Genomic DNA, 27,036 nt, shown 5'->3' with positions numbered 1-27,036 from the left:
ATGATAAGCTGAGGTGGAATTGTGTAAAGCAATCCTTATTATTTGACAGTTCATAATGTATGATTATTCTGTCAAACGCTTTGTTTATCTGACTTTATCGTACGTTATGAACTGTCAAATGATTACGATTGCTTTACACAATTCCACCTCTGATGTATAAATACCTGAGTATTTCAATACTCATTATTGTTATAAAACAATTTACAATGTGGTTTTATCCTAAAATGGAATACAAGGGGCCCCACGGTCAGTGTTCGTCTTAAAGGTTAAGTATGATTACCAGTTGGTACCAACCATGGTTTAAGGAGTATTTTTATCTCAACCTACCTAGTCTACAATACCTACTCGGTAAAAGCCTATGTATGCGACTGTGAAATGGGTCAACATATTTTATGTTAGTACCTCTAAATCACTGAACCCCATAACCTAACCTGGAAGTACGCTTTACACCTTTTTGAGTTTTATTGTCCGGAACATTCTTTAATTACCTAACGAAACGTGAAGTTGGAGTTTAACTGACTTCAAATAAAAGGGGTGCTTGACGTTGCGTTCCATTCATGGGGTTAAATAAAACTAGAGTTTAATCCATTTAGCTGGCATAAGTGGTCTTACCCTTGAGGTACTAGAGTTAAAATGTAGCAGTAATAACTAAACTTGACGAATGAAATTTCAGTTTTTCTAACGTACTTTAATTATCTGGATTTTGGTTGAATATCAAAATTTACATAATTTAAATCTAAAGAAACTTTTGCAAGAACTCGTGGTATGCTTGTTTCAAAGAAAGCAAACAAAATTAGTCACATTTTTAATTTTCACTTTGTACATTTTTTGATAAACTAATTAAAATACTTTATAAATACCAACTAGCTTAATAAAGGTTGATTTGGCTAATACTGTAGCCAAATTGATGATTATTCATTCTTCAATGTCATCAATCGTTGTATTTTTATTTTTATTCATATTTACCCAGTTAAGTGTTTCAATTTAGTTTTGTTTTCTCGATTGCTATTGACACTGTTACTTATTATTATTATTATAACTGTAATTGGCATTATAACAAGTACCAATCTCAATAATTTCACGAGTCTGAGGTGGAACACTAAGTACCTATTGCACTATGATATTATGGCATAATGTTTTTATCTTAAGTGCAATTATAAACAATGATAATTTATTATGGAACTAGCGACCCGGCGACTTTGTTCTAAAATATGTAGTGATATAATAAGCAACATTGTAGGTAAAATAATCTTAAACTTCTGGAACTGTATTTCTTACTTGCGGTATTTCATGTAATTACTCTCCTTTTTCTTTCAAAGATTTCTTTCCCCAATTTCGTCATGTCAAGAATATCTCGCAAGCTTTTCATCAAGAAAAACCTGAGATCCCTTTTCTTACATATTTCAAATTAAAGCTCCGTCATCCAGCCCACACGAGCCCGCAACTACCTCATTAATATACCTAAACAAAAGCTTAATGGCGGCACGTCAAAGAAAGCTCGATTCGAGCGGAGCCGTCGCCGGAGACTCATTTCCGTTTGCGTTATTCATGGAATAGGCTTTTTCTGAGCTTTTTATATGAGTGTGTGGTATAGATACGTAATACACTCAATGCGGAGAAATAGAAATACTGGTTTGGTTTTGTTTCATTTTCTAATGTAGGTATTTTTTTCTTCTTTTATCTGATGATTGAAAAATCAGTCCAAAAAGCCTGTTCAAATAAATTTGTATGTACCTACTCAGATAAAACGTGTAGCAAATTGACAAGGCTTTTTAATTTTAGTTACAAATATTTAAATTTTACCACTTATTAGATAATTGTCTTCCACTCAAGGAAGCAACAATAATTTTCTTGGTTCATAAATTCAGATCAGAACAAGTCTCCAAATCCTACAAATAACGCCATCTATACTCGAAGTAACGAAACTCTTACTGAAAAGGTTTCCACTGCGCTGAAAAGCAAGAGACGGGTAATCTGGGTTGCTTTTTCAGGACACGACCCTCTCCTACAAATAGTTTACGGCGAAATACTCTAGATGTCGCTATAAGTTCTGAAATTTCGTATTTGAAGCATTTTAATTATTTTTGTACCTGAAGGATCCTAAAAGTATTTTTTATTGTAGTGTTTCTTCTGTATTCTGAGATCGTAGTTTGATTTATTCTGTTGCTAGTTCCTGTTATTATTTTATACCTACAAGCTATTATTTAGGTTTTTTTAAATTGTAAGGTACTTGATACAAATAAGGCCTACGTTCTAATAAGGCCTACACATCAGAAAACACAGATAAATAAATCCAACCGGGATAATACTTCAAGGACACGTACCTACTCATATGCCTTACAACCCGGTAGAGTACAAGAGCGTCCCGATCCACGATCCCAGCACCAATTGGCACGCGTTCTTCTAAGGTGGTGGGTGATTTCGTGCTCTCTTATAAAAATCTGGCGATTTCATCTTAAATTTTCGGTAAAATGACGCTGTTTTAGATTAAGCTTTTCTTAGTAATCGTTTCTAAATATTTCTTACTAGCTAATAATTACCTTAATTTTTACTACTGGCTATAGATGCATTATTTGTAATTTCTTAAAGACAACAAGAGCAAGATATCTAATAAGGCCTAGGCCTTATTTCAGCATAGTAGGCCATATTAGATACTTATGTTAACACCTGATTATGGACAAATTCATTAAACTAAATGAGTCAAAGAGTAACTAAATATTTATTTAATAAGAATGTTACTAACAGTACAGAAAATAAAAATAAAACAGAGTCGAAAAAATTTACAAAACCTGTAAAAAAAAGGAAACAAAATACAAAAACAATCAAAAATAAGAAAAAAAAGTCGTATGTATAATTCTAAAGGAAGGAAGGAGAATAAAAGCTGGTATTATCATGCCTGTCTCGAAGACAATGTAGCAGATATGCGATCATAAAGGACTGTTTTTGGTGGTATCACAAAGATTGTGTAGGAGTTCGTAAAGATGATTCAGAAGCCTTTTTATGCCCTGGTTCTAACAAAAATTGAGATCTCATTTTGTTTACAAAAAATCAAGACTAAATGATGTTCCTGAACTGATTTATTTAAAAGGTTTTATGTGTAGGCCTTATTCGAACACGGTGTTTTAATAAGCCCTATACACAAAAATAATATTGATTGTTTTTGATATTTTTTTTGATCATTTAAGTAAGGAATCATTACTTTGTTACTATGAATATTTAATTTTATCTATAATTTATGTATTATTCTTAATAAATGGAATTTAAGTTTATCTAGAGATATACAGTATATTTCTGTTTACTTGGTATGAAAAATTTTGATAACGCAAACAAATCGACGTGTTTAATGTTATAAGACCGCATTTTGTTTAATACAACCTCAATTTTGAGGTCTAGAGGCATTTGAATCTTATAGGCCTTATTCCGTGTAGGTGATTTATTAAAGCCAAAATCAGTGGTTTCGTAATTTGCTTAATTTGAGTAGATTTAGTTAAAAATTTTGTTATTTTTTGTAATATTGCTAAAATTAAAGGATGGAAGAAGTTAATTAACCTTGTTTTTGTTGACTGGCGTTAATATTTATTGAAATATAAGCATTTAAAGTTAGGTAGGCCTTATTTGTATCAAGTACCTTATTTTACCTTAAATTAATGAACATAAACTCAATGTTGTTTTAGTAAACATACTGTTATGTTTAATGTTTTTATTTATTTACTTTAAACACAAATGAGTTCGCAATTGATTCCGAATTTAAGTCGCACCTTCATTTACTGTTATTTTGATTTCAACTATTTTGGAACGGAAACAATAAATCATTACATTTTATTTCATAAAATACTAATATTATGTATTTACTAAAATTAAATTACTGTTGAACGGCGTAAATGAAATACATAACATAAAAAATTAAAAACTTTTCTTTTAACGACAAAATACATAAAGAATTGCTATAGGTATCTATCTACCTAAGAGACAAGCGCCATTATTCACAAACGTTACTATGAGGTCTCACAGTGCGCGTGGTCGCACAGGGTGAATTACACGAACCAATCACAGAGCTCTATTCAACGCTGTGCGTTCGATTTGCTGATTCACTTAAGCAAGCATCGTTTGTGAATACGGGCGAAGATTGATTGAGGCTGTAGCCCTTCGTAATAGTCCTTGTGAGCGATTAGACTAACTCAAAGGTTTCTACCAATTCTGTACACAACCCAAATTGGACCTTCTTCTTTTGAAATAAAGTTTAAATTTATCTGGCGGCAATGAGCTTAATTTTTTGCTAGCAGCGGATGGAGATTATCAAATAAATAAAGATTAGTATTTCAGCGAATATTGCTTTGGAAAGAGAGAGAACTAAGAACTTGAAACAAACAGTTGAATAACAGTCAATTAGTTGTGATTAATTGTCGGATTGTTTGTAATTGTTATGAAAGAACGGCAAAGTCATTCAGTAAAGTATTCAATAAATGTTTCTCAATATGTCAAGTTATTAATCGTAATATTGAAGATCAAGCCTTCATTAAAATCTGTGTACCCATTTTATTTAATTAAACCTTTGTATTAAGTTTTATATTTGATTCAATCAGATTTTAAAGCGGACTAAAAAGAGATTAAACTAAAAAATTGACATTGACAAGGTGTAGGCAGTAATTTTAGTAATTTCTTACGAATAGTACAATACCTACATGTAAAAATGTACGACGTACACTATGACTTTCATAGAGCGGCTTGTTGTTCTATTAGAAGTAGTTGCTCCATTCTAAACTCACCTTAAAAATTTTAACCGACTTAAAAACAGGGGTTTCTCAATTAACAAAATCTTTTTGTTTCAGATCAAAAGTCCAAGAAGTTTCCAGTCCTGGTGTTCATCCACGGAGACTCCTTCGAGTGGAGCTCAGGGAACCCGTACGATGGGAAGATTCTAGCATCCTACGGGAACATCATGGTCATCACCCTCAACTTCAGATTGGGGATATTGGGTAATTATTTTTGAATTAAAAAAACCTTTTATTCTGATGTTAATATGTACCTATGTGTGACTGGTAGGGTAAAAAAGATTATGAGACATTTAAAGGCTTCTTAAGAGCAAAATTTATATCGATTTGTAAGTAATATTTAATTAGTCTATAACTCTATACAAATAAATAAATTTTGACTTTGACTTTGACGTTAAAATGATAGCAACCAGTCTGGTCAACCGTGGAGAATGTAGACCAAATTAATACTTCATATGCCTTTGGTAAACTAAAGAGGGTTAAAGCGGAAACTTAATGATGAAAAGTGATGATGAAATGTTGGCATCTTGAAATCACATATTAACAGGTATCGCTCCTTTTAGTGATAAAGTGATATAAATTAATTTTTGTCTGTTTTCTACCAGAAGTTATTATAAAGGTCAGAAGTTCCTAATGATAGATATCAAATAGCTTTTGTAATTATATGGATAAACAAATGTAAGGTGAATAATCAAAACGTTAGATGAGCAGTTTCACAAGAATTTTGCTTGGAATATTTCAAATGCATCAATGAAATTTATGTATTACTAAATTAAATCAGCTGAAGCTATTTGATACTCTATAAAACATAATTAAAGTCAGTAATAGAATACCAAGTTTCCTTATTGCACAGGAACTCATTTTGTTGACGAAACACGTTTTTACGGTCCGGTAACTTCCTTCAATGATACCCATCCGGGTTTTTAGTCTTTAAAAGTAGAAAGAAAAATCTGGAAGGCTATAAGTTTCCCTGAATAGGACAATTACGACGGAAAAGATCTGGAATTGCTGTCGCGGTTTAGACGTTCTTACTTTTTTCTCGTAAAATGATAAAATGGATTTGGTTGGTGCTTTTAAAAAGGTTGAAAAACGACGTAATTGGTCCTTGATTTGAGTAAATATTATCTTTTGAACAGGCAGAATTTACTAAATATCTTAATCGTTTGATTAGGAAAGATAACTAAATTAAAGCTAAGTAAAAATAAGTAATGTTTGCTGTTTGTTTACAGTTAACAATTAATTAATGCCGAGGTTATGACAATAACTAGAAAGCCAGCGTCCCCAATAAAGGTCATACCTACATTTTTCATATCGTTATTATTCAAATTTCGACATGACGTTTAATTACGAGCAGATGCAACCCAGTTTTTACACAATTAGGTACAGTTTTCTCGTTCTTTTGCGGTTTATAGACCAAGAAATAGCTGACGTAGTTTCCCATAGTGTTTGTATACGAGTAGATTGCAGTATGTACAGTTTAGAAAACCTTGTCAGTTATGCGAACTCTTGGTTTACAATCCACTAGCTCAAAGTACTAATATTGATCTTAAACCACCAGGTTTCTTGAAGCCAAGTCTGACAGAACATTTCGACGGTAACAACGGTCTGTTAGACCAGCTGGCGGCGCTGCAGTGGATCAAGGACAACATCGAGGACCTGAACGGAGACCCCAACTCTGTCACGTTGATGGGGCACGGCACTGGTGCGGCGTGTGTCAGTTATTTGATGCTGTCTCCTATATCTAATGGTGAGTGGAATTTTAAATGGATTCAAATTAATATCATACATGCGAACCTAAGGTTATCTGACTTTAACGCCTTACGCCTAAGCAAGTAAACATCCAAACTAATAGTAAGTCTTTAACTTTTTTAAGCTTAAGCCACTAAATAAATAAGTTTGAGACCTAAACCCTTTTTAAAACGGAAAAATGCGCGTGATAAAGTATTTTTGTGACAGTTCAAATTCGAGGCCGAGTTCGGAGCGAGGCCGTGGATAAAAACCTGTATTTTATTTGAAGTTTGATAAAAAAATTATTAGGATTAAAGAGAAGAATATTCTAGTGTTAATAAAATTGTCCTTATAATAAATCTCAAAAAGATTCGGATACAGGATAAAAGTTTCTATGCGAAAATTCATTCCAGGTTTAGGTTTAGTATGAATTTTATTACATTCAAAGCTTTGAAAATTACGTTATTATTAATTGTTAATTAATTTCACCATTGGTGGTTTTTACATCGTACCTATCTGTTAAAAATAACGACCGCCTGCTCTTGAGTCCTCTCACACACAGTTTGAGGATCGTGACCCTGAATAAAGTAACCTCAGACGAGTCCTCGAATGTCCTACAGTTTGTTCACCAGCAAAATTAGGATTTGAAATTTAAATGTTACCAGAGGCAGCTCTAGCACAAGCTCTACTTTTTTACTCATGATAATCGAGTTAGACAGTGTGACTAATTTGTCCTGTTCATAGTGTTCATGAAACGCACTATCACTCCGTATAGGATAGAGTAAGTAGAGCTACAAGCTCCACTTTGATGCTCATGATAGCCAGAAAGTGCGACTTTTTAGTCCTGTTCATGAAACGCACTATCACTCCGTATAGGATAGAGTAAGTAGAGCTACAAGCTCCACTTTGATGCTTTATGATAGTCGAGATAGAAAGTGCGACTTTTTTGTCCTGTTCATGAAACGCACTATCAGCTCCTATCAGATAGAGTAAGTAGAGCTTCTACGTTGATGATCATGATATTCGAGTTAAAAAGTGCGACTTTTTAGTCCTGTTCATGAAACGCACTATCGGCCCGTATCGGATAGAATAAGTAGAATCACAAGCTCAACTTTGATGCTCATGATAATCGAGTCAGAAAGTGTGACTTTTTTGTCCTGTTCATGAAATGCACTATCAGCTCCTATCGGATAAAGTAAGTAGAGCTACAAGCTCCACTTTGATGCTCATGATAGTCGAGTTAAAAAGTGCGACTTTTTTGTCCTGTTTATAGTGTTCATGAAACGCACTATCAGCCCGTATAGGATAGAATAGGTAGAGCTACAAGATCCACTTTGATGCTCATGATAATCTAGTTAGAAAGTGCGACTTTTTTGTCCTGTTCATGAAACGCACTATCGGCCAGTATCGGAGAGAGTACTTTTACTCGTCACTCTGTCCAGCCGAAGCTAGAAAAGCTCTCGTAGCTGCGAGCTTTCGTTAAAAAAACGATTGTTTAGTCACGATGTTGCTTTCGTGTGTTGAGCATCGCCTGTTTGCATTTTGTATTTCTAGGCAACGATTTTGCATAGCCGACTTAGTAACAATTTATATCTTTAATTTAAATGTTAAACAAAGCAAAGCAACTACAGTTGAATAGAAACTGGTTTACCAAACTTTAAATCTAATTAATATGAGAAAACACATAATCACAAAGCGTTATTCCACCAAACTAGCTGCTAAAATCACAATAAACTTACGGATAGACAAATATTTAGTAGACAAATTCTACGACTGCTATGTGACAAATATTTCACAAGTTTGCCGGTGAAAAATTATGTAATGGATAGATTACTTCAAGAAGTGGCTAAAGTAACTATTGTCATTCTAGGCAAGGCACATGTATCTACCCTTTTCCTACTAGTGAAACATTTGCAGGTCTCTTCCACCGAGCGATCCTTATGTCCGGTTCAGCTCTGTCCAATTGGGCGATGACCAAAGATCCGACACAGTACACGCTGCAAGTGGCCCAAAACCTTGAAAGCAACCTATCTTCCAAAGAAATGATGACGTCATGTCTGCAGAAGAAATCCCACCCCACTGTAGCTTCCCTTTATCTAAATCTAGAATTAAGAACAAGTACCCCTTTCATACTACTGAAACCTTTGCAGGTCTCTTCCACCGAGCGATCCTTATGTCCGGTTCAGCTCTGTCCGACTGGGCCATGACCAAAGACCCGACCCAGTACACGCTGCAAGTGGCCCAGAGCCTGGACTGCAACCCATCATCCAAGGACATGATGACTTGCCTCCAGAAGAAACCGTGAGTATGTTGATTTTATTAGTACTGGCCTTTACTTGTACTACAGACCTTGAATTATTTTGACTATGATTGAAAAGTTGTCTAGATTTGATTAAATACTTTTATAAAGGTAGCCTTTAAAGTAAGGTAAGGTAGCCCTTCAAACTTTCGAAAACGTTCGAAAGGCTACCTTTAACGATCCGAATGCCGAGCAAGGAACGCGGACGAATGTTTGAGACGAAATGCCGATAGTGATGTCCTGAGTTCACGACTTTTTTCCCGTAAAATGACAATTACAAGTACCTCCTTTAGAAAATAAATACGTTTGTTAATAGTAGATAAATTCTAGTAAGAAAAGAACCATTCATTGTTCAGAATAACAATTACTATATTATAAGACCAACAAAGAACAGTAAAATGTTTGATTTATCAATTTTTAAACAATCCCACAAACATTATGTCACGGTGCGTGTGGACGCACAGGGTCCCAAAAACCTATTCTATTGACAATACTTGAGTGGCGGAGTCACACGCACGAACCAATCACAATATGCTCTCTATTCAACGCTATGCGTTCAACTTCATATAGAGGTGCTACTTCACTTAAGCAAGCATGTGAATACGCATGTAAATCACTTGCAACCTTTACAACAGAAGATAATTAGCGCCTCCTTAAGCCGTGTGACTTCATTTGAAATTACAAAGCACAACGCATTTGTAATTCGCATGAAAATTGGGTTGACTTTGGAAACACTTTTAAATAGGCTTAAGCAAATTCCACGTATGTGACAACTTTGTAATGAGAGTAAATAAATGTAAATTACTTACCTTATTGTGTTCTTGTGTGTATTTTATAAACACATTCGATGAAGAAAGTTTTTAAGGTTGATATTTGCGTTATCTTTCGACTATTAGATGTTATTGTAAATAAAGTACTATTTATTATTATTATTATGTTTACCTATACGCTTTGGAGCTCACGGGTCAAAAGTGGCCCGGTCCTTTATAAGGCTTGCGTGGGGATACAGATCCAACACGTAGAGGCCGAGCGCAAAATAATCGACATAAATAGCTTTTGTGTTTATTATATTGACAATTCAATAAAATCAGTGTAAAATTGTCCAGAGTAGAGAACGGCATTTAATATTGTATAGATTTAGGCTGAATTGTTTTTTGTATGGAGTTTGACAGATTTTTGACGTTTATTAAAGTTAAAATAAGATGGTGAAACCCAGCCTTAAAATAATTCTGTTAATGAATTATTTTAAGGCTGGTTTCAATGCAGTATTTTTCTGTTGATTCAATAGAACATAGCGAAAAAGTCTTGATTTAAAGTTTTTACTTTTTTTAATTATTTTTACGATTTTTTCATTCCGTTACCAGTTTTTTCAATCAAAAGCTTAACTGTCCGTAAGCAATAAAATATCAAGCGCTATTGAATTAACTGCTACATTTACACTCTGCCATTCCCTAAAGCATTTGTCTGGCACAATGCAGGTTCACTCGGCTGCTTATCTCTGTCTGTCTAGATTTTATCGTGTGCTGTCTCCCGTTTCAGGGAAAGACTGGGATTTATTGTTTCCTAGGTTTCATTTCAGGATTGTAAATCTCTCGTGCTACGTTTTTGAAATTAATTTCGGATGATTAAAAATGATTAAAAAGGTTGCACAATAATACTTCTGCATTCTACGTGGTCTTGTGCATTGACTCTCTCGTCTCTCAAAGATTTTGCATTGAATTAAATGTCTTCGAAATAAATATGGTTCCGTGTTTCGTAGGGAATAATAAGCAGTCAGGTGATCTGATTGAGTCATGTTAAACAGCTCATAGAGACGCGGATACCAGAATTCAACCGATCAATAGAAACGATTAGAAATACACTGAAAAAATGTTTCGTTACTGCTTACACAACAAAAGTGACCACCGAACACTTTAGTTATGAGAACCAAAATGTTGTGTAAATTAAACAAATAATTCTGTAGTAAGCTAGACTTAGCTTGGTTATAGTTAACACTTAGTTCGTTGGTCACTTGTTGTGTAAGCAGGTACCTAACCAAACATTTTTTTCAGTGTAGTTACGATTTACCTAATTTCGATTAGATTAGGTAAATCGTAACTTGACGAGAACTTATATTGGTTTAATGAAAACAGATAATACAGTTTAATTGAACTTTGTTCACAGGCTCTCAGAAATAAAGAAGGTGCAAATACTCGCGCGGGAGTTTGAGACTCCATTGGGCCCGACGGTGGCCGGGTCTTTCATCCCAAGCGAGCCTGCCAGAACGATGGAGTCATTCCCCAATTTGCTAAGCAAGTAAGTTTTGTACATAACCGCCTCTATGGTCTGGTAAGACCACGTGCTTCAGACGCAGAGGTCCCGGGTTCGATTCCCAGTAGGGGCAGATTTTTCTGTTCGGTTTGGTTGGTGGTAGGGCTTGTTCTAAGTCCGCCTGGCTAGCTACCACCATCTTACCTAAGTCTGTTGCCATAACACCAATATTAAAAAGCATTGTTGTGTTACTACTTTAGTTAGAGGTAAGATAGCCAGTTCTTCCGTGGTTGAGGATTCCGGAAGAAGCTCGCTTCCACCTTCGGCCTGATCATCACTTACCATCAGGTGAGATACAGGTCAAGAGCTTCCTCGTTGTGGATAAAAAAAAGAATCAGTAGGTCAGTTACTTAACTTTGGGGACTACTAACTACTTACAAAAGTTATAGTGCACCTATATGCTGACAAAAGGGGAGTAGACTCATTGAAATACATATTTAAAAAAGTAAATAAAAGCTTGTAAGAAACAAATAAATGAATGTAGAGCGTCTATCAAACCGGTTATGCGACCATGAAGTATCCTACTTGAGAAGTTAAATGTGTGATTACCAAATAACGTAGAAATTGAAAACCTATTGATAGTGAAAAATAACATCTTGAAGAAAGCTGGGTAATTAATTACTTCTAGTAGGTAGTTTTATTATTATTGTTGATGAACCGTCTAAAGATGAAGCGATTTTTTTTCTCCAGTATCAATTTCTAATAGTATAAATATAGATGGAACATTATTACAATATTAATATTCATTATTCATACAATTTCTAAAGCGCCAATAATGAGGAAAATTTATGTCGGAACAAATATTTTTTGCTCCGTTTACAAATTTATTAATAGATACCATGTTTCTTAGAAATCAAATGGGTATAATAATCATATATTATTATCGAATAAATATTTTTCCATGCTCGTGTAAAAATAGTTTTTTTGGAACAAAAAGCCTGGCCATTTTTTGTTTTAAAATTTAATTGTCTCACTGATCCGAAAAGCATTTCATACTCTACGTCCTGCTCGATGGATCGGCGACTTCAAAAAGATAGCTGGCAGTGGCTGGTTGTTGAATAGCGGAGTCTTCCAGCAACTGAGACCACATTTAGCTTGGACCACGGGCCCAGTCGATGGATTCAATTTTAAATATTTTTTCTTCCGGACTCTGAGCCCATCTTGAACAAAAATCTTAGAGTGGGCCCAGTTGCCGGAAGAAGAAATATTTAAAATTCAAACCGGCGACTTGGCCTGTGGACCAAGCTAAAAGTGGGCCAAGTGACTGGAAGACTCAAAAGGCGAAAGATCCTTTTTGTGGCGTTGCTTGAAAAGCTTAATTCATTACATTTTATGATATTTATTAAATGCTCGCCTATTTCGCGCAGATAATTCGTGATTTTATTCGACAATAATATTTATTACTTTCATGCTCGCGTGATCAGCCGAATATTCGTGATTGATTAAGTGTCCATTACACGGATTTACACGCCTATTGAAGTAAATTGTATTTCATTTGCTGAGTCTATAAATGGCTCTGCTATTATTAGTTTTCCTGTATTATTTTCTTGTATTGTTCTTGCTAATTCATACATCGTTATTAAATCGTAGAAATATATCTGTAGTTGTATACAGTTTTTTAATAGCTTGCTTTGAACACTCATTAAAAAAAAACATTACAAACGAACAAAAAAGACGATTATAAATAATTTCTTATTCTTATTCGTAGCTAAGTCATTTCATTATAATTTGGAAACCCGAAAGATTCGAAAAGAGTATCTAATTTGTATAATTTATTCCGTGTTAAAGTATTCTGGTTAACCTCTAACAACGCTTGTTAGGAGTTCCCCACAATAATTCAGCGAACAACTATAGTCTAGTTACCAACCTCTATAATTGGACTTTATGTTGTGCTATTGTCACCTTATTTAAGAGTAATATTAAGATAATATACAAGGTGGAAGTGATCTCACTCGATTATTTCTAAACTATACAAGATATCAAAATCAGCTTCCATACATTTGGTAAATAAAGCCGTATAATATTAAAAACTAACATGTAGTAGTATGGAAGCTGGAAACATTGCATTTTCAGATAAATCCAGTTTATTCTGTAGTCTATTACTATTAATAGGTACGGTACTATTACCGTTTGAAAAAACTTGTGAAGCACTTTCAGGATCAGTAACCAGTTTTTCGATATCTTGTATAGTTTAGAAATAACCGAGTGAGATCACTTATCGTTTCCACGGTTTCCACCCTGTATACAGACAGCTAAAGTTTCCCTTATTTTATTATTCCTAGATACCAATTGCTAAGCGGAGTGACAGAACTAGAGACGTACCACGACTTCGGAGTATTAGAGCTGGGACAGGGCGTGCTTGACACTCAGAGGGATGAGTTCATCATCAAGTACGCAAAGGTCGTATTGGAGGGGGCAGAGGAAGAAGCATTGAAGGAAGTTTTGAAACAGTAAGTCGTAGTTTTCTTACAGTATTAAACCTGGCAACTTTATGAACTAAATGTTTATGACCATAAATAATAATAGAGACGAAGTATAAATGTTTTAATAAACCTTACAATGCTAATAATAGGGATGTTTCCTGAGTCAAAAGCAAGAGTTTTAATTAGTCCGTCAGTTAACTTATCAAAAAATACTCTACACGTATTTTTCACTTTTTCAAACTAATTAAAATTTAAAGAGATAAAGCGCGCCAGAGTTCATAAGAAGAGGCCCGTGACGTCAATGCTTGCATAAAAGTGCCGCACGTTGTGACGTCGTGCAGAACTTCAACGCACCATAACTATGTAATTATTTGTTAGATTGACAAATAAAAATATATGTGTCCAATATTTTTTGATATTAAACATGACGGACTAAAAAATTTTTTTTAGGAAACTAGCCTATTGTTTGCTTAACTGAAGTGTAGTGATCGACTGACCAGTGAAGGTCAAGTTTGTCCTGAACATTGTAGATACTGGCTACACAAGAGTTGCAACAGTGGGAATAGTCCCGTTGCACGTTATGCTTGTATTCTGTAGTTGTACCTATCAATAAATAAATAAGAATCGTTCGTCCGTTTCAGCCAAATGACGTCCACAGCTGGACAAAGGCCTCCCCCAAGGTTATCCACTATGAACGGTCCTGCGCTGCCCGCATCCAGGTTCTTCCCGCGAAATAAGAATAAATGCCACATTTTTTGAGAGAATTTTACACAAAGCATTATTTCCGAATAAAAGTTTATAGTTCAAAAGGTTTTCATAAAACAATCACAACACGCTTTGATAGCCTGCTGAATTGTTACCGTGTTCGTAAAATATTTTTATTCCGTTTTGATATCAGAACAAACCCTAACTAACAATACAAGCCCGTTGTTCTAAACGTTTGTGAAATAAAGCTATTGTGGTAAAAACATGCTAAACTTGTTTCGTTAAATATGAATACTAAATCGAATAGCTGAACTGGAAAACTAAAAGCTGAAAAATGCCTAGTAAAATTTTAGCTACATCATGGTGGTGTGTGTTGGGCAATTTAAAGCAATTTCTGCAAGAAAACTTTTGTCTCGAATTTGAAAAAATCGAACTGCCTAAGCGCTCCTGCACATGACGGCGCCACCGCGCCGCAGCCGCGCCGTCGCCGCGCCTTTGCACTGTTTATACGCGCCGCGTGAAGCCCGCTGCTGCGCCGCCGCCGCGCCGCTGGCAAAATTATGCTTTGATGGCGCGGTGGCGGGCTTTACTCGGTGCGTATGAACAGTGTAGGGGCGCGGCGACGGCGCGGCGAGGGCGCGGCGGCGGCGCGGTGGCGGCGTCATGTGCAGGAGCGGTAAGACGTGAATCGAATAAGCTAACAAATTTGAATAAGGATCTCCTCATTTCCTTCATAACACCTACATAATTTATAACTTGAACAAGCTTCAGGTTTTAGAAGATTAATCCCAGTACGACTTAACCTAAGAAACATTGGTAACTCTATTGAAATTATTGAAATTCTCAAGTGACTTGTACAATTTGTTCAATTTGCCTTTAACGTTCAGCCAAAAAATTGTTGCGAATATTTGACATTTGAATAAGATGAAACAGTCTATAAGGAATTTTGGTGGGAAGTACGTGAATGCGTGCAACGCAGGGCCGGTCTCTGTGGAAATTGAAGAATCCAAGGGGGAGGTCTTTGTCTAGCAGTTGACGTAATTTGACTGAATCGAACGAATACATATTTAATTTATTGAGGCTGCTTTTTTTTTTCAAGGTACGCTCCATCGAAACTTGATCCCCAAAGATGGAGCGTGGAGACCAACCGTGACGTCATCCTGAACATCTTCAGCGACGCTAGAACCATATCTCCCACCATCAGCTTCGCCAACTACCAGTCCAAGTCCAACAGGCAGTCGTACTTCTACGTGTTTGGACATAACTCTGTTAGCACCGATTATGCTCAAGTACGTTTATCTAATATCTATAAAACTGACTCACTCACTCATCACGAAATCTCAGAAACTACAAGTGCTAGGAGTCTCTTGCGTGGAGGATCCTTTTAGAACGTAGGTGCTGACTAAGACGAGATTTTGCAAAATTCAACCCATATGATGGTAAAACGGGATCCACGCGTACGAAGTCGCGGGCGGCTGCTAATTATGTATAGTTTTCTAATAAATGAACTGAATAAATAAATAAATAAATTCCAAATCCTAAAAGCCCTAACTCCCTTAAAAGGGCCAAAATTAGGTCTTAACACTTTCATTTGTTCGGGATTATCGCTACAAAATGTTGAACTCTACCCCAACCCAACTCCTAAAGACTCTGAGAGCATCTTAAGTTTAGACTAAGTGGCTATTTCGAGAAGATGCAAATTCGCATCTCTGTTTATCCTCCTGGGGCCCGGGAATTATTTTTATCGTGAATTCATATGAAAACTATCCAAAAAATATTAATAATTGATATAATTATCTTAAAAAATAAAATAAAAAAAATTATCTGGAAAACGGCAATTTTCTCAATGTCATATATTTACGACATCGGTTCCCAATGTCAACGACTTTTTTATTTCATGTACAGGATGTCCCGTAATAAATTGCACAAAAGTAATTCCTAGTTAAGTTTCTTGACTATCTACAACGAATTTGAATCGATTTTTGAAATATATTTAGATGCCAATTTTTTTTTTACATATTTTTAAGTTTTTTTCTGTCTGTACTTACTTTTTTCTATGCAGTAGATGCAAATATTGATATTTTTTAAGTACCATTTCGTTCAAATGTAGCTAGATAGATTCTTTATCAAGTTTTACGTCATTTTCGGGCAATAACATTGCATCTCTATTTTTTTTTAAATAGTATTTCAAAATTTTATTGCATTTCATATGGATGACTCAAATTAAAAAATCCTTGTGATAAAAAAATGCATCACACCAATGTGTAATTAACATTAAGTGATGTAGATAAGGTCAAAAGCAATAAAAAAAATTACAAAACAATTTGATAAGTACCTAATGAAATTTATTTACTTTCATAAAAAAAATCAAAGTGACTTGAGGTGTTGATAATACTTCTGGGCCGACTTTACCAGTAAAATCGAGTTTTGAGTGTTCTAATATGTTACATTCGCATATATCTACCTAAACAAATAAGAAAATAATATCAGATTGTATGCTATTTAATAGAAAATGTATAATGTCATACAGGTATTACACTGGGCTCTGTCAGTTTACACTAGTAATTGGGACCTCATGTAATACCTGTATGACATTCAGATTTCACCATGGTTTTCGTAGTTTTCATACGTATTTCCACAATCAGTGATACTCAGATAATAAAACAGTTCAAATCCCAAAACGAATAATAACAAAGGCTTATAGAAATCGTTCATATTTTAGTAAAAATTTCATTATTACTAACCACTTGTTCCCGGTCGCGGCGCCGTCGCTAGTTCAATTAAAGATAAAAAATATAAATGTCACTTCACTAGCCAATTACAGCTAAGAATGATGGACAGATGCACCATCTAACTAACTAACGTAAAAGTTCTGTTAAATTTCAACAGTTAGTGTTGATTTATATTTTTTTGTTTTATGTAATAAATATATGACGCCAGGCCCCAGGAGGTTAAAATTAGAGTTAAGTTAAAAAAGTGATAATTTTATTAAACATGCTTTTCTTTAGATAACATGGAACAATTTTTGAAGTTTTGACTTTTGACGTCTAACATAAAATTAAAGATGTCCTACACTAAACCGTCCCGCCCGTGACATAGACAGGGGGGCGCCACCGTTAATACCGAATCGCTGGTTCCGATTTTCGTCACGTTCTGTCTAGTTCGTAGCTGCCATCAATGCCCCGTTACTATTTCTGATCTTTGCCATTTGACGTTTCAAAATCATTCAACTATACTTATGTTCGGAGGTGTCTCGACAAATATCAACGATCAATATTCCATACGTGGCTCCGTTGAAACAGTGCTAGGTAAATGATAAACGGTCTGAAGTCTAGGGGAATTGTACCTTTAAAGTTTCACTTCAACAGGTGCTCCGAACGACGGAATAAAAAGCTGTGGCGACGTGCGGTGCAATGTGTTTGTCTTATTTTGGGACTGGATAGAAAAGGCTAGAAAAATTACTGAGGCTCGTATAACGAAATCACTTAGGCTGGGTTGCACCATCTTACTTTAACTTTGAGAAACGTCAAAAATCTGTCAAATTCCATACAAAAAGCACCGGTTATCGTCATAGTTACCGTTGAAGGTAGGTGGTGCAACTCAGCCTTAAACATAGATTCAGTTCTGTAGGCTATGATTGGTCTCAATAGTGAAATCTAATCATTACAAGGCTTAAAATATCCAAGGCTAAGAGTAAGTTGCATCACTTAACTTTAACCGTAGCTATAACGATGACCGGTATTTTTTGTATGGAGTTTGACAGATTTTTGACGTTTGTTACAGTTAAAGTAAGATGGTGCAACCCAGCTTTAGAGTGAGATTGAACCAAGATCAACACTATAAACATTAGAAAGAAAGAAAGAAAGAAAGAAAGAATGATTTATTTGGCACACAAAAAAGAAACAATAAATCAGGACATTAATATGGAAATAAAAATAAAAAAAATTACAATAACAATAATAGGTAATACTTATAAATGTCTATAAAGGCGATGTACGAACATTACGTTCTTTTAATTAATTAAAAATATCGAATTGCTTTTAGCATGGTTATGAATAACAAAATTAAATAATCTGTACAAAATAGTGTTCGAAATACATAATATTATACGTAACGCATACATAATTACCAAGTAATATTTGAATGTAGTAAGTTATTCATTAACGACTTCCTAATAATCAGAATTTACAGTTATAAAAATATGTTACCCATTGAAGTTAATTAATTATTGCGTGATTGCCTACGAATATTTCAATTTTACGATCGTATTTATTAAAACAGATTCAGTTATCTTTATTATGGATCTATTAACTGCATATTTTTGATTGAAATATGTTCAAAAACCGCAATTTACGATGAAAACGTTTGATAAGCGGTTGAAATAAATCTTGCATTTTATTGCGATAGTTTATATTGCTGCAGTGATAGGAGGAAGCCAGAAATATTACTTTATTTTGTTAAACCGTATCTATAAATTGTGAAAAATAAGGCGCTTTAAAAGGTTAAAATTGGTGAAAAATGAATTTTTCCTTTTTTTTTTTATCTAAGGCTAAACTACGCCTGTAAATAGAGAAAAATCAATGGTATTATAATTAAAATGGTCTCCTAAGAGCATAAGTTATTTTTTATGAATTTATGTCCATTTCATACAGTCTACTGATACAATGCGTATCGCAAACACGATGAAAAATATTATAAAGGTCTCCATTTATGCAAATGCACCTTTGAGTCAAATAGTCCTTGAATTTTCACAAAACATTGATACAAAACTTGACTTATCTTCCGTAGTCCCTTCACTCGTTCCCAGACTTCCGGCTTTGGACAGGGCTTTAAAACAATTTCCTTTCGAGTCTAGGATAACGGAATATCAATAGAGATAGAGAGAAGCCACGATAGCCGAACGGTGAAGGGGTCGGACTGGCCGACTCGTGATCCGGGGAACGCGGGTTCGGTCCCCGCCGCCGCTCGACTATTGTGGTGAGCTCACTCGTGACACAAGCATATTTAGCTTAGTACGAGGGGCTAACGGGAGTATTAGTAATTTGTGTAATAACAAATTACTAATAANAAAAAAAAAAAAAAAAAAAAAAAAAAAAAAAAAAAAAAAAAAAAGAGATGCGCAGAATAAACATGCTAACGGAACAAGGAGTTTTGAAATGTCTAAACTGAAATACATCGGTATTGAGTGTTTATATCCCGAAACATAGGATAGTTTTTATCCCGGTTTTTAAAAGAAGGCACAGATAGTCTTTCTGTGACACCGAAATTTACGCCAACGAAGCTCGGAGCTAAAGCTAGCCATCATCAGGTCATTTGGAGACCTGATCGTATAGATCGCTTCATCCAAGAAGACGCGCTCCACCATTATTCTGCTAATATCTGAGTGTTATCGGTACACGCTAAATTATCCATGACACACGCACACTACAATCAGCTACAGTCAATAATGACGCTCGGATCAAACTCACCGCACCCCGCGCTTCCCTCGTCCAAAAATTGGTGGGGCGCGTCTTCGTGGATGAAACGATTTAGTTGCAGGGGCACAATCGCTTATAATTTATCATAGAAAAAGGTGACTGGGTTTCCTTCGCCATTTCTTCTCAGCACTAGGACAAGCTATATTTGGGACGTATACAGGGTGGAATTTTGTAATGCCACCTGGAGGGAAAGTGCTCTTAATACTGTAGATAGAAAATTTTACTGAAAGAAAACATTCCTTTATTTTTGAAAAGAAAGAGAACTGCATTCATAGATTTTTCGAAAATTCACTAACATGCCATACAATTTTCTGTACTAAATAATTAAGATAATTGAAGATTTCATGGTTTTCCTTTCATTTGATTTATCAAATTTTTAAGAGAGATTTCATCCTTATACTTAACCCTAACGATTGATGCAATAAAAATACAGGGTGTAATTTTTAACAGACTTTATTTGGTTCGATTCCCAGGTGTAGCAAGCAAATTTTTGGAAATCTATGAATGCAGTTCTATTTCTTTTAAAAAATAAGTAAAGGAATGTTTTTTTTGAGAAAAATTTTCTATCTACAATATTAAGAGTACTTTCCCTCCAGGTGGCATTACAAAATTCCACCCTGTATAAGCCTTAAAAAGGGCCTAGGTACTGAATAAAAGTTTCATTCTCCACGTTGGCCAGACGGACTGGGGAAACAAAGCTAGTTAACATAAATTCTGTTCGCAGCTAAACAAAAGCGTCCACGGGCAAGAGATGCCTTATGTCCTGGGAGTGCCACTAGGAGGCGCCACCACCCACTTCCCGTCGGTGTACACCCAAAGCGAGAAACTGCTGAGCGAAGTCGTAATGAGGCTGTGGACCAACTTCGTTAAAATCGGGTAAGGAACTTTAATTTGTAGTTGAAAACTAGTTTCGCATTCGGACTTGTTTTTTAGAAAAGAAATATGTTTTCGCTTCAATGGTCAAAGGAGTTTTGTTGGGAGTTTTTACTTTTAATTCAAATTAGAAGCGCGAAACAGACCAACTCCATTATTGGATTTTGTATTTCTATAATAAGCAACACTTCTTGAATTTTATAGACGCATATACGCCGCTCTGCTGGCTAGAATATAGCCAGTAGGGTAGCATGAAGGGTATTATGTATTATAATACATAATGTTGTATGTTACAGGACACCAAACACTCAGAGTGTAAACAAATATTTCACAGCAGATAAGGAGCAGTGGAACCAATATAATGTGGAGTGGCCCGAGTATGACGTTGCTCACCAGTCATACTTAAAACTAGGTAAGTTCAATATCGTACGTTTAAAATCAATTTGATTCTAACCCCGTCGCCACTGGTGCTTCAGCTACACCAGTCGCCATCGCCGGCGCGATCAAAGGCCAATCAATGACAGGTCGCGTGAACTGTCACAGGTCGCGCGACCTGTCATTCGCCTTTGATCGCGCCGGCGATGGCGATCTGCACGCGTTGGTGTGGTTGAAGCTTGAATCATTATTGTGAACCCACGCGTAACACAAGCATTTATTTAGCTTAGCTCAAGGGGTTAACGAGACTACGAGTATATTAATCCCGTTTCTTAATCGTTCGTTCGTTCGTTTCAGCCGAAAGACGTCCACTGCTGGACAAAGGCCTCCCCCAAGGATTTCCACAAAGACCGGTCCTGCGCCGCTTGCATCCAGGTACTTCCCGCGACCTTCACCAGATCGTCGGTCCACCTAGTGGGAGGCCTGCCCACGCTACGTCTTCCAGCTCGTGGTCGTTTCTTAATAAATACGTAGAATTACTAATTACTCTAATAACAGCAATAGCCCCAATATGTCTGAACCCTTTCTCGTATAGAGATGCTCGCTAAGTCGTTTTCATTTATTTTTTAAACAAACCGTTAATTGAGCATTTAGACTCATTTAGAGCATTCAATCATTCTGTTCGCTTAACAATGCGCTAACCAAAAGTTTTGCAAAGCGATTTACCGAGTATTTTAAAACAATGCTTCTTCGACAATAGCATAATAGTATCAGTGTCGGACTGAATCGAGATCCAAGTTACGCGGGTTCGAATCCCGCCACCGCCGGACCATTTTGTGGTGAACCCACTCGTGATAAGCATTCAGCTTACAACGAGGGGTTAACAAAATTAGGTATAAAAAAAAACAATTATTAAGTTTGATAAACGTCCATGTCTTGTATTTAATGTAGTATCTTAGCTTGCTCTTGATTAAAATTTCACTCTAGAGAACACATACTATCTATGGTCGATCGAGCCTATCTATAATACACAAATTCCTATTCGCTCGTGCCTTGAAGGCTTTGAGTTGTAGGAATTCGGGAACACAGGCTTACAGGGAATTCCACTCCATGCCAGTACGCATTATAAAATACATGAGGCATTTTCATTAGCGTATCACGTAGCTTTTATGATTAAAAATGTATGTCGATCCAGCCTAAAGTGCTTTAGTACCAAATTCCTAAAATATCGTTATTTGGTAGCAAACGTAGCGTACCTTTAACATTGTAATATCGTTAAGTTTGCATATAATAAATATTATACAGGGTGTCCCAAAAAGTAGTGTCAAGCCGGAGCCCAGAAGTTGAGCATCATTAGGGCTATCCAAATCATCCCTATTAATTAAAGCGCTTTTAATACAAAATATGACCTATTACCATTACATAAGGTACTGTTTTATTGTCATTTGTACTGGAATTCCAAGTAACACGACCTTCTTTGGTTGCCGTGCCAAAGGACGGAGCAAACTCAGCTCAACGCGTTATCTATTCACAAGAGGCAAGTTTAACTAAGACGCCAGCAGTCTGTTTGTACAACCAATTCCCACACAATCTAGTATAAACTCGAATTAACCTGTAACGTTAATTGTTTAAATTAACTATAAATTATACATTGAGTGGGAGACGTATTCAGCGGTAGAAGTTTCGTAATAATTGAGGCTTGATTTAAACTTTCAACGTAGTTGTAGTTGCTTTGAGTTTCTATTTATTCATAAAAGACACCAACATTAACTATACATAATAATATTTGTTTCAAAATTATAAGTTTAGAAATACATAAAGATACCGCAGTATTTATTTTTACTTAAACTGACATTAGTACACTTAGTGCAAAATAATTGTTGAATTCATAACGAGTTGTTAGGCCTCAGCCTCGAACTTAGCGGGCAGCGGGGCGGCGGCGGCGGCGGCGCGTGAGCGGCAGGATCTTATGCGTAAAATCAAATAGACCGGTTCTCGAAAACAGCGGCGCGGCAGCGGGGCGGCAGCGGGCAACGAGCGGGCAGCGGCGAGGGAGCGGGCAACGAGCGGGCAGCGCACTCCTTCTTTTGCCCACAATAAATCGAGCGTAAGGAATAAATTTGAATCGAAATAAAATTGTCGCCGTTGTTCGGACATTTCGTTCGCGAATAAAAACAAATATCTCGACAACACAACCCTGAACACAACACTTCGCCGCTAAAGCGCCGCGCGAGCTGCCCGCTGGTTTCGAGAACGGGTCTGCGTTGCCCGCCCCGCTCCCGCGCCGCCGCCGCCGCCGCCCCGCTGCCCGCTAAGTTCGAGGCTGAGGCCTTACACTACAGCTTTTACAAAATTAGGCTGAATTGCACTACCTAACTTTAGCGGTAATTATAACGGCTATTATTTTTATGGAGTTTGACAGATTTTTGCTAAAGTTAAAGTAAGATGGTGCAACCCAGCCTTACAGCGTTGTTACGAAAAATACAGATCTTTACTTCAGCTATCGTTAATCACATCAACTAGTATGCCCAGCAGAATATTTATAGTAGATAACATTACACGGATACCATTAATTGAACAAATTGTTCGTAATCTCAAACAAGGAATTATTATTTCAGATATCCCGCCCCACATAAGCAGTTTATACAGATCAAACTACACGAGTTTTTGGACGGAGGTCCTTCCTAAGAAGATGAGGGGATACGTTGTGGATCCACTATTTGATTACACGCCCACCTCCTCTACTCCGCGACCTAAACCAACACACCGGGCCACGAGCAACTGTAATTATATATCCCTTTTGAAACAGTAGTAATATCATAGTTTGTTATGCCTATTCAAGCATACCTCTTTTGAGTAACCTTCACATGTAATAATAATAATAATATCCTTGGACATTTTTACACTGCGCCTCTAGTCCCAAACTAAGCAAAGCTTGTACTATGGGTACTAGACGACGGGATAAACATACTTATATACTTTTTTTTTTGTAAATACATACATATTATACATAGAAAACACCCAGACCCGTCACAGAAATGTCTTGTTAATCATTTTCTCCGTGAAACCGTCGTTATGTCATCGTCTCTCAAACTAATAACATCCCAGTTATACATTCACTGCATTCCTTTTAATTCTTAAAACTTTCAAATTTTCTATAACAGACTAACATGTTACCTTTCAATATAATATTATGTTATGATGAATTTGTATTTTTTCACAGATGCGATCAGACAATCATGGCCAAGGCCGGGACCAGCAGTAGAGAGACCCACATTCAGCGCACCATACGGAACAGTCCACTCGTACTCTGCCCCTGTTCATAGGCAGACAGACACTGACTCTATTTACCGACAAATCCAGTTACTATCAACACCACACAGGCCACCACCTCCTCCGAACATAATAGAGGAAATAGAAAAGAAATCAATACGCACATCAACTGAAAAACAAAAGAATAACGCAAATAACTTGCCTGTAAAGATATCAAGCGCTACTATTACTCTTGTCATCTCTCTGGCTGTTTTATTCATAATACTGAATATCGGTATTTGCTCAATAGTGTACATAAAAAGACGTAATATACGATCCATGCGTAATATGGTTGAAATCAGTGGTGCTCATTCTCGCGCAGATGTTGGTGAAGTTGATGTCATTGGCCAAAAAAGTTCAAAAGATGACAAAAGCGCTTTGCAAACACTCAAAAATAGTTGCAGCGTTATCAAGTCAATGAGTTTTAGTAAAATTAAAAACAACAGCAAAAAGACGAAGAAGAAAAGTGAACCCTGTAAAACGCCAAAATCAGACGACTCCGGAGGTTTTCGAGAACGATTTCAACTCAGAAGGCATTTATCAACGAGCACGTTAGATGCTCACACAAAAGTAAGGGACTGGATAGCTAATGAAGTCATGCATCGCTGCTCTCCAGGTATTCTTAGAAAATCTAATTCTGATTTGAATACTGACAAGCAACTGAGCTTACCTAAACCCTTTACGAGATCGGAAGAATTATTATCCGATACAAAGAAAATTAAAAAAGATACATTAAAAGTAAGTGATGCTAAGGCTGTACTTGAAAAAACTGGGAAAACACGTACGTCTGAAAAAACTACATCAACTTCGGCACTTGGTTCTCATTCGTCTTTGAGCAGCAATAAACATTCATTATCAAGTACCAAACATCCTAAAAAATCTACTGATTCTTTAAAAAGTAAAGGCACTGATAGTGTCAAGTCTAAAAAGGTTTCAGTGGCTATTGATGCCACACCAGCTGCACGAACAAACTCTATACTAAAACAAGAACCCATAGAAATTTCAAAGTCGTTGGACTATGAAGAAATCAAACATTCCAACAAAGATAGAAAACTGGAACGATCCAAAACCGATGGAGAAATTCAAACTGATCTCGATATAACTAAGTTCACTCTTCCAAAGTCTGACGACAAAAGCCCAACTTTCAAAAACGTAGTAACGTTATCTGTAGGGCAAAGTGTGCCTTTGAAAATATCTCACAAACATTCCTCATCAGATCCAGTAACTGATGTCAATTACGAAAAATTGATGAAAGATCAAATGGAAAGCGGCACACAAGTAATCAACATACTACCACCAGTGACATTTAGAAATGATATAAACGTCACATCCCGTGACGAAAGTGTTCAAATAGAACCCATGAGTGCGGAAGAAGCGTTGTGGACTATAAAAAAGCGCAACTTTCCAAAAGTTCTTCCAGATTTACCCAAGGCGCAAAAAAGATTGTCTTTACAGCCAGGAGCTTTACAAACGTTCAGGAATATGGGTAGTGCTGATTATGATCGTCTTAAAGTTCCACCACAGCCACCTCCTAGAACCACTACGTTAGATCGACGACTTGCTTACAAAAATACTAAACCGCTATCATCATTTGATAGTGGAAACCACAAGAAGATAACTGAGGTAGATACGAGTGCACCTAAGAATTATGAAAATATAGATACGTTGTCACCGTATACCAACACAGTATTTAGCAGGTCATTTGAAAAACCTTCGAGTTTTGATACAGTAGATTCAACAGCAATAACAAAAGAGAGAGAATTCCCTAAGCTAATAATTGCATCGTCATCTGCTCCAGAGTCAAACATAATCATTAAACCATCACCAAGTCAAACCGAAATTCCCACGAATGTACCCCGTATTAAATTACCCGACGATTTTCACTCACAAACGACTGGCTCAATTACTTCATTTTCATCGTTTTATTCCGATGACGATGATCAAGATGAAGACATCGACGAAGAAAACATTGACGAACTATTTGAAGACAAACTTATACAAGAACTTGTTGGTGGGGTTGAATCACCAACAGATACTATGCTAGACTCCAAAGGACCAGTAACTGCATTTGAAAGGAAGCTAGAAATAGTGCCAGTGAAAATAAATCCTGGTCACATAGCACCAAAAAACAAAGAAGATTACATTTGCATTTCAGACTTGCATCTACCAGATGTAAGTGATTTAGAAAAGACTGCTCAAATAAAACCAAACTTTGGACTGAATAAACTACAGCACAGAACAGAAAGTATACACAGACCTCCAGAGAAGGCAGTCAAACTAAAACAGAAGAGTAATTCCTTTTTGAAGAGAAGTAGGAAAGACCGAAGAAGAAGCGATAAAAGTAAAAGCAGCAGTAGTGGTAGTAACTTAGAACATTCAAATTCTGGTTCATCGAATGACACAGAAACGAGCACTGGAACGGTTAAAAAGGTTGAAATAAAGAAAGATAGTTAAGCTTTAAGATCTTAGAATAATGCTTCATCATAACGTACATTATTATGTGAATAATTTTATAAGAATACTTCACCTTTTATTGACCAAATACACCACTAGATTTGGTTAGTAAACTTTACTAAATTGCATTAAAAATATACAGTTTTTTTATAATAATTTATGTGTTTTATTGAATTTTCACAATAATTTTACAATAGCACTTGAATTTGGTATTAAAACTATTGTACTAAATTACCTACTCTGGCTTTTTGAACCTTTAAGACAGAGCAAATAGAAATGATAGGCACAGGTAGGTACTTCTGTAAGTA

General features: G+C 36.0%; 1 protein-coding gene across 1 annotated transcript in view; it reads left to right on the top strand.

Moving 5' to 3' along the window:
- The window catches only part of LOC114366581 (uncharacterized), a 37,215-nt gene extending 10,379 nt beyond the window's left edge, over positions 1 to 26,836 (top strand). Inside the window, exons 3-12 of the mRNA XM_028323501.1 lie at positions 4,830 to 4,976; positions 6,331 to 6,519; positions 8,651 to 8,801; positions 10,963 to 11,094; positions 13,392 to 13,559; positions 15,337 to 15,526; positions 20,439 to 20,590; positions 20,884 to 20,999; positions 23,581 to 23,745; positions 24,186 to 26,836. Of these exons, the coding sequence (XP_028179302.1) occupies positions 4,830 to 4,976; positions 6,331 to 6,519; positions 8,651 to 8,801; positions 10,963 to 11,094; positions 13,392 to 13,559; positions 15,337 to 15,526; positions 20,439 to 20,590; positions 20,884 to 20,999; positions 23,581 to 23,745; positions 24,186 to 26,728 (3,953 nt within the window). The 3' untranslated portion in view covers positions 26,729 to 26,836. The remainder of the gene's footprint in view (positions 1 to 4,829; positions 4,977 to 6,330; positions 6,520 to 8,650; positions 8,802 to 10,962; positions 11,095 to 13,391; positions 13,560 to 15,336; positions 15,527 to 20,438; positions 20,591 to 20,883; positions 21,000 to 23,580; positions 23,746 to 24,185) is intronic.
- Positions 26,837 to 27,036: the final 200 nt, after the last annotated feature.

The sequence above is a fragment of the Ostrinia furnacalis genome, unplaced genomic scaffold (genome assembly GCF_004193835.3).
Source record: "Ostrinia furnacalis isolate ACB-3 unplaced genomic scaffold, ASM419383v2 OfSCF0638, whole genome shotgun sequence".
Classification (NCBI taxonomy): Eukaryota; Metazoa; Arthropoda; class Insecta; order Lepidoptera; family Crambidae; genus Ostrinia; species Ostrinia furnacalis.
This window is presented reverse-complemented; position numbering and strand designations above follow the sequence as displayed.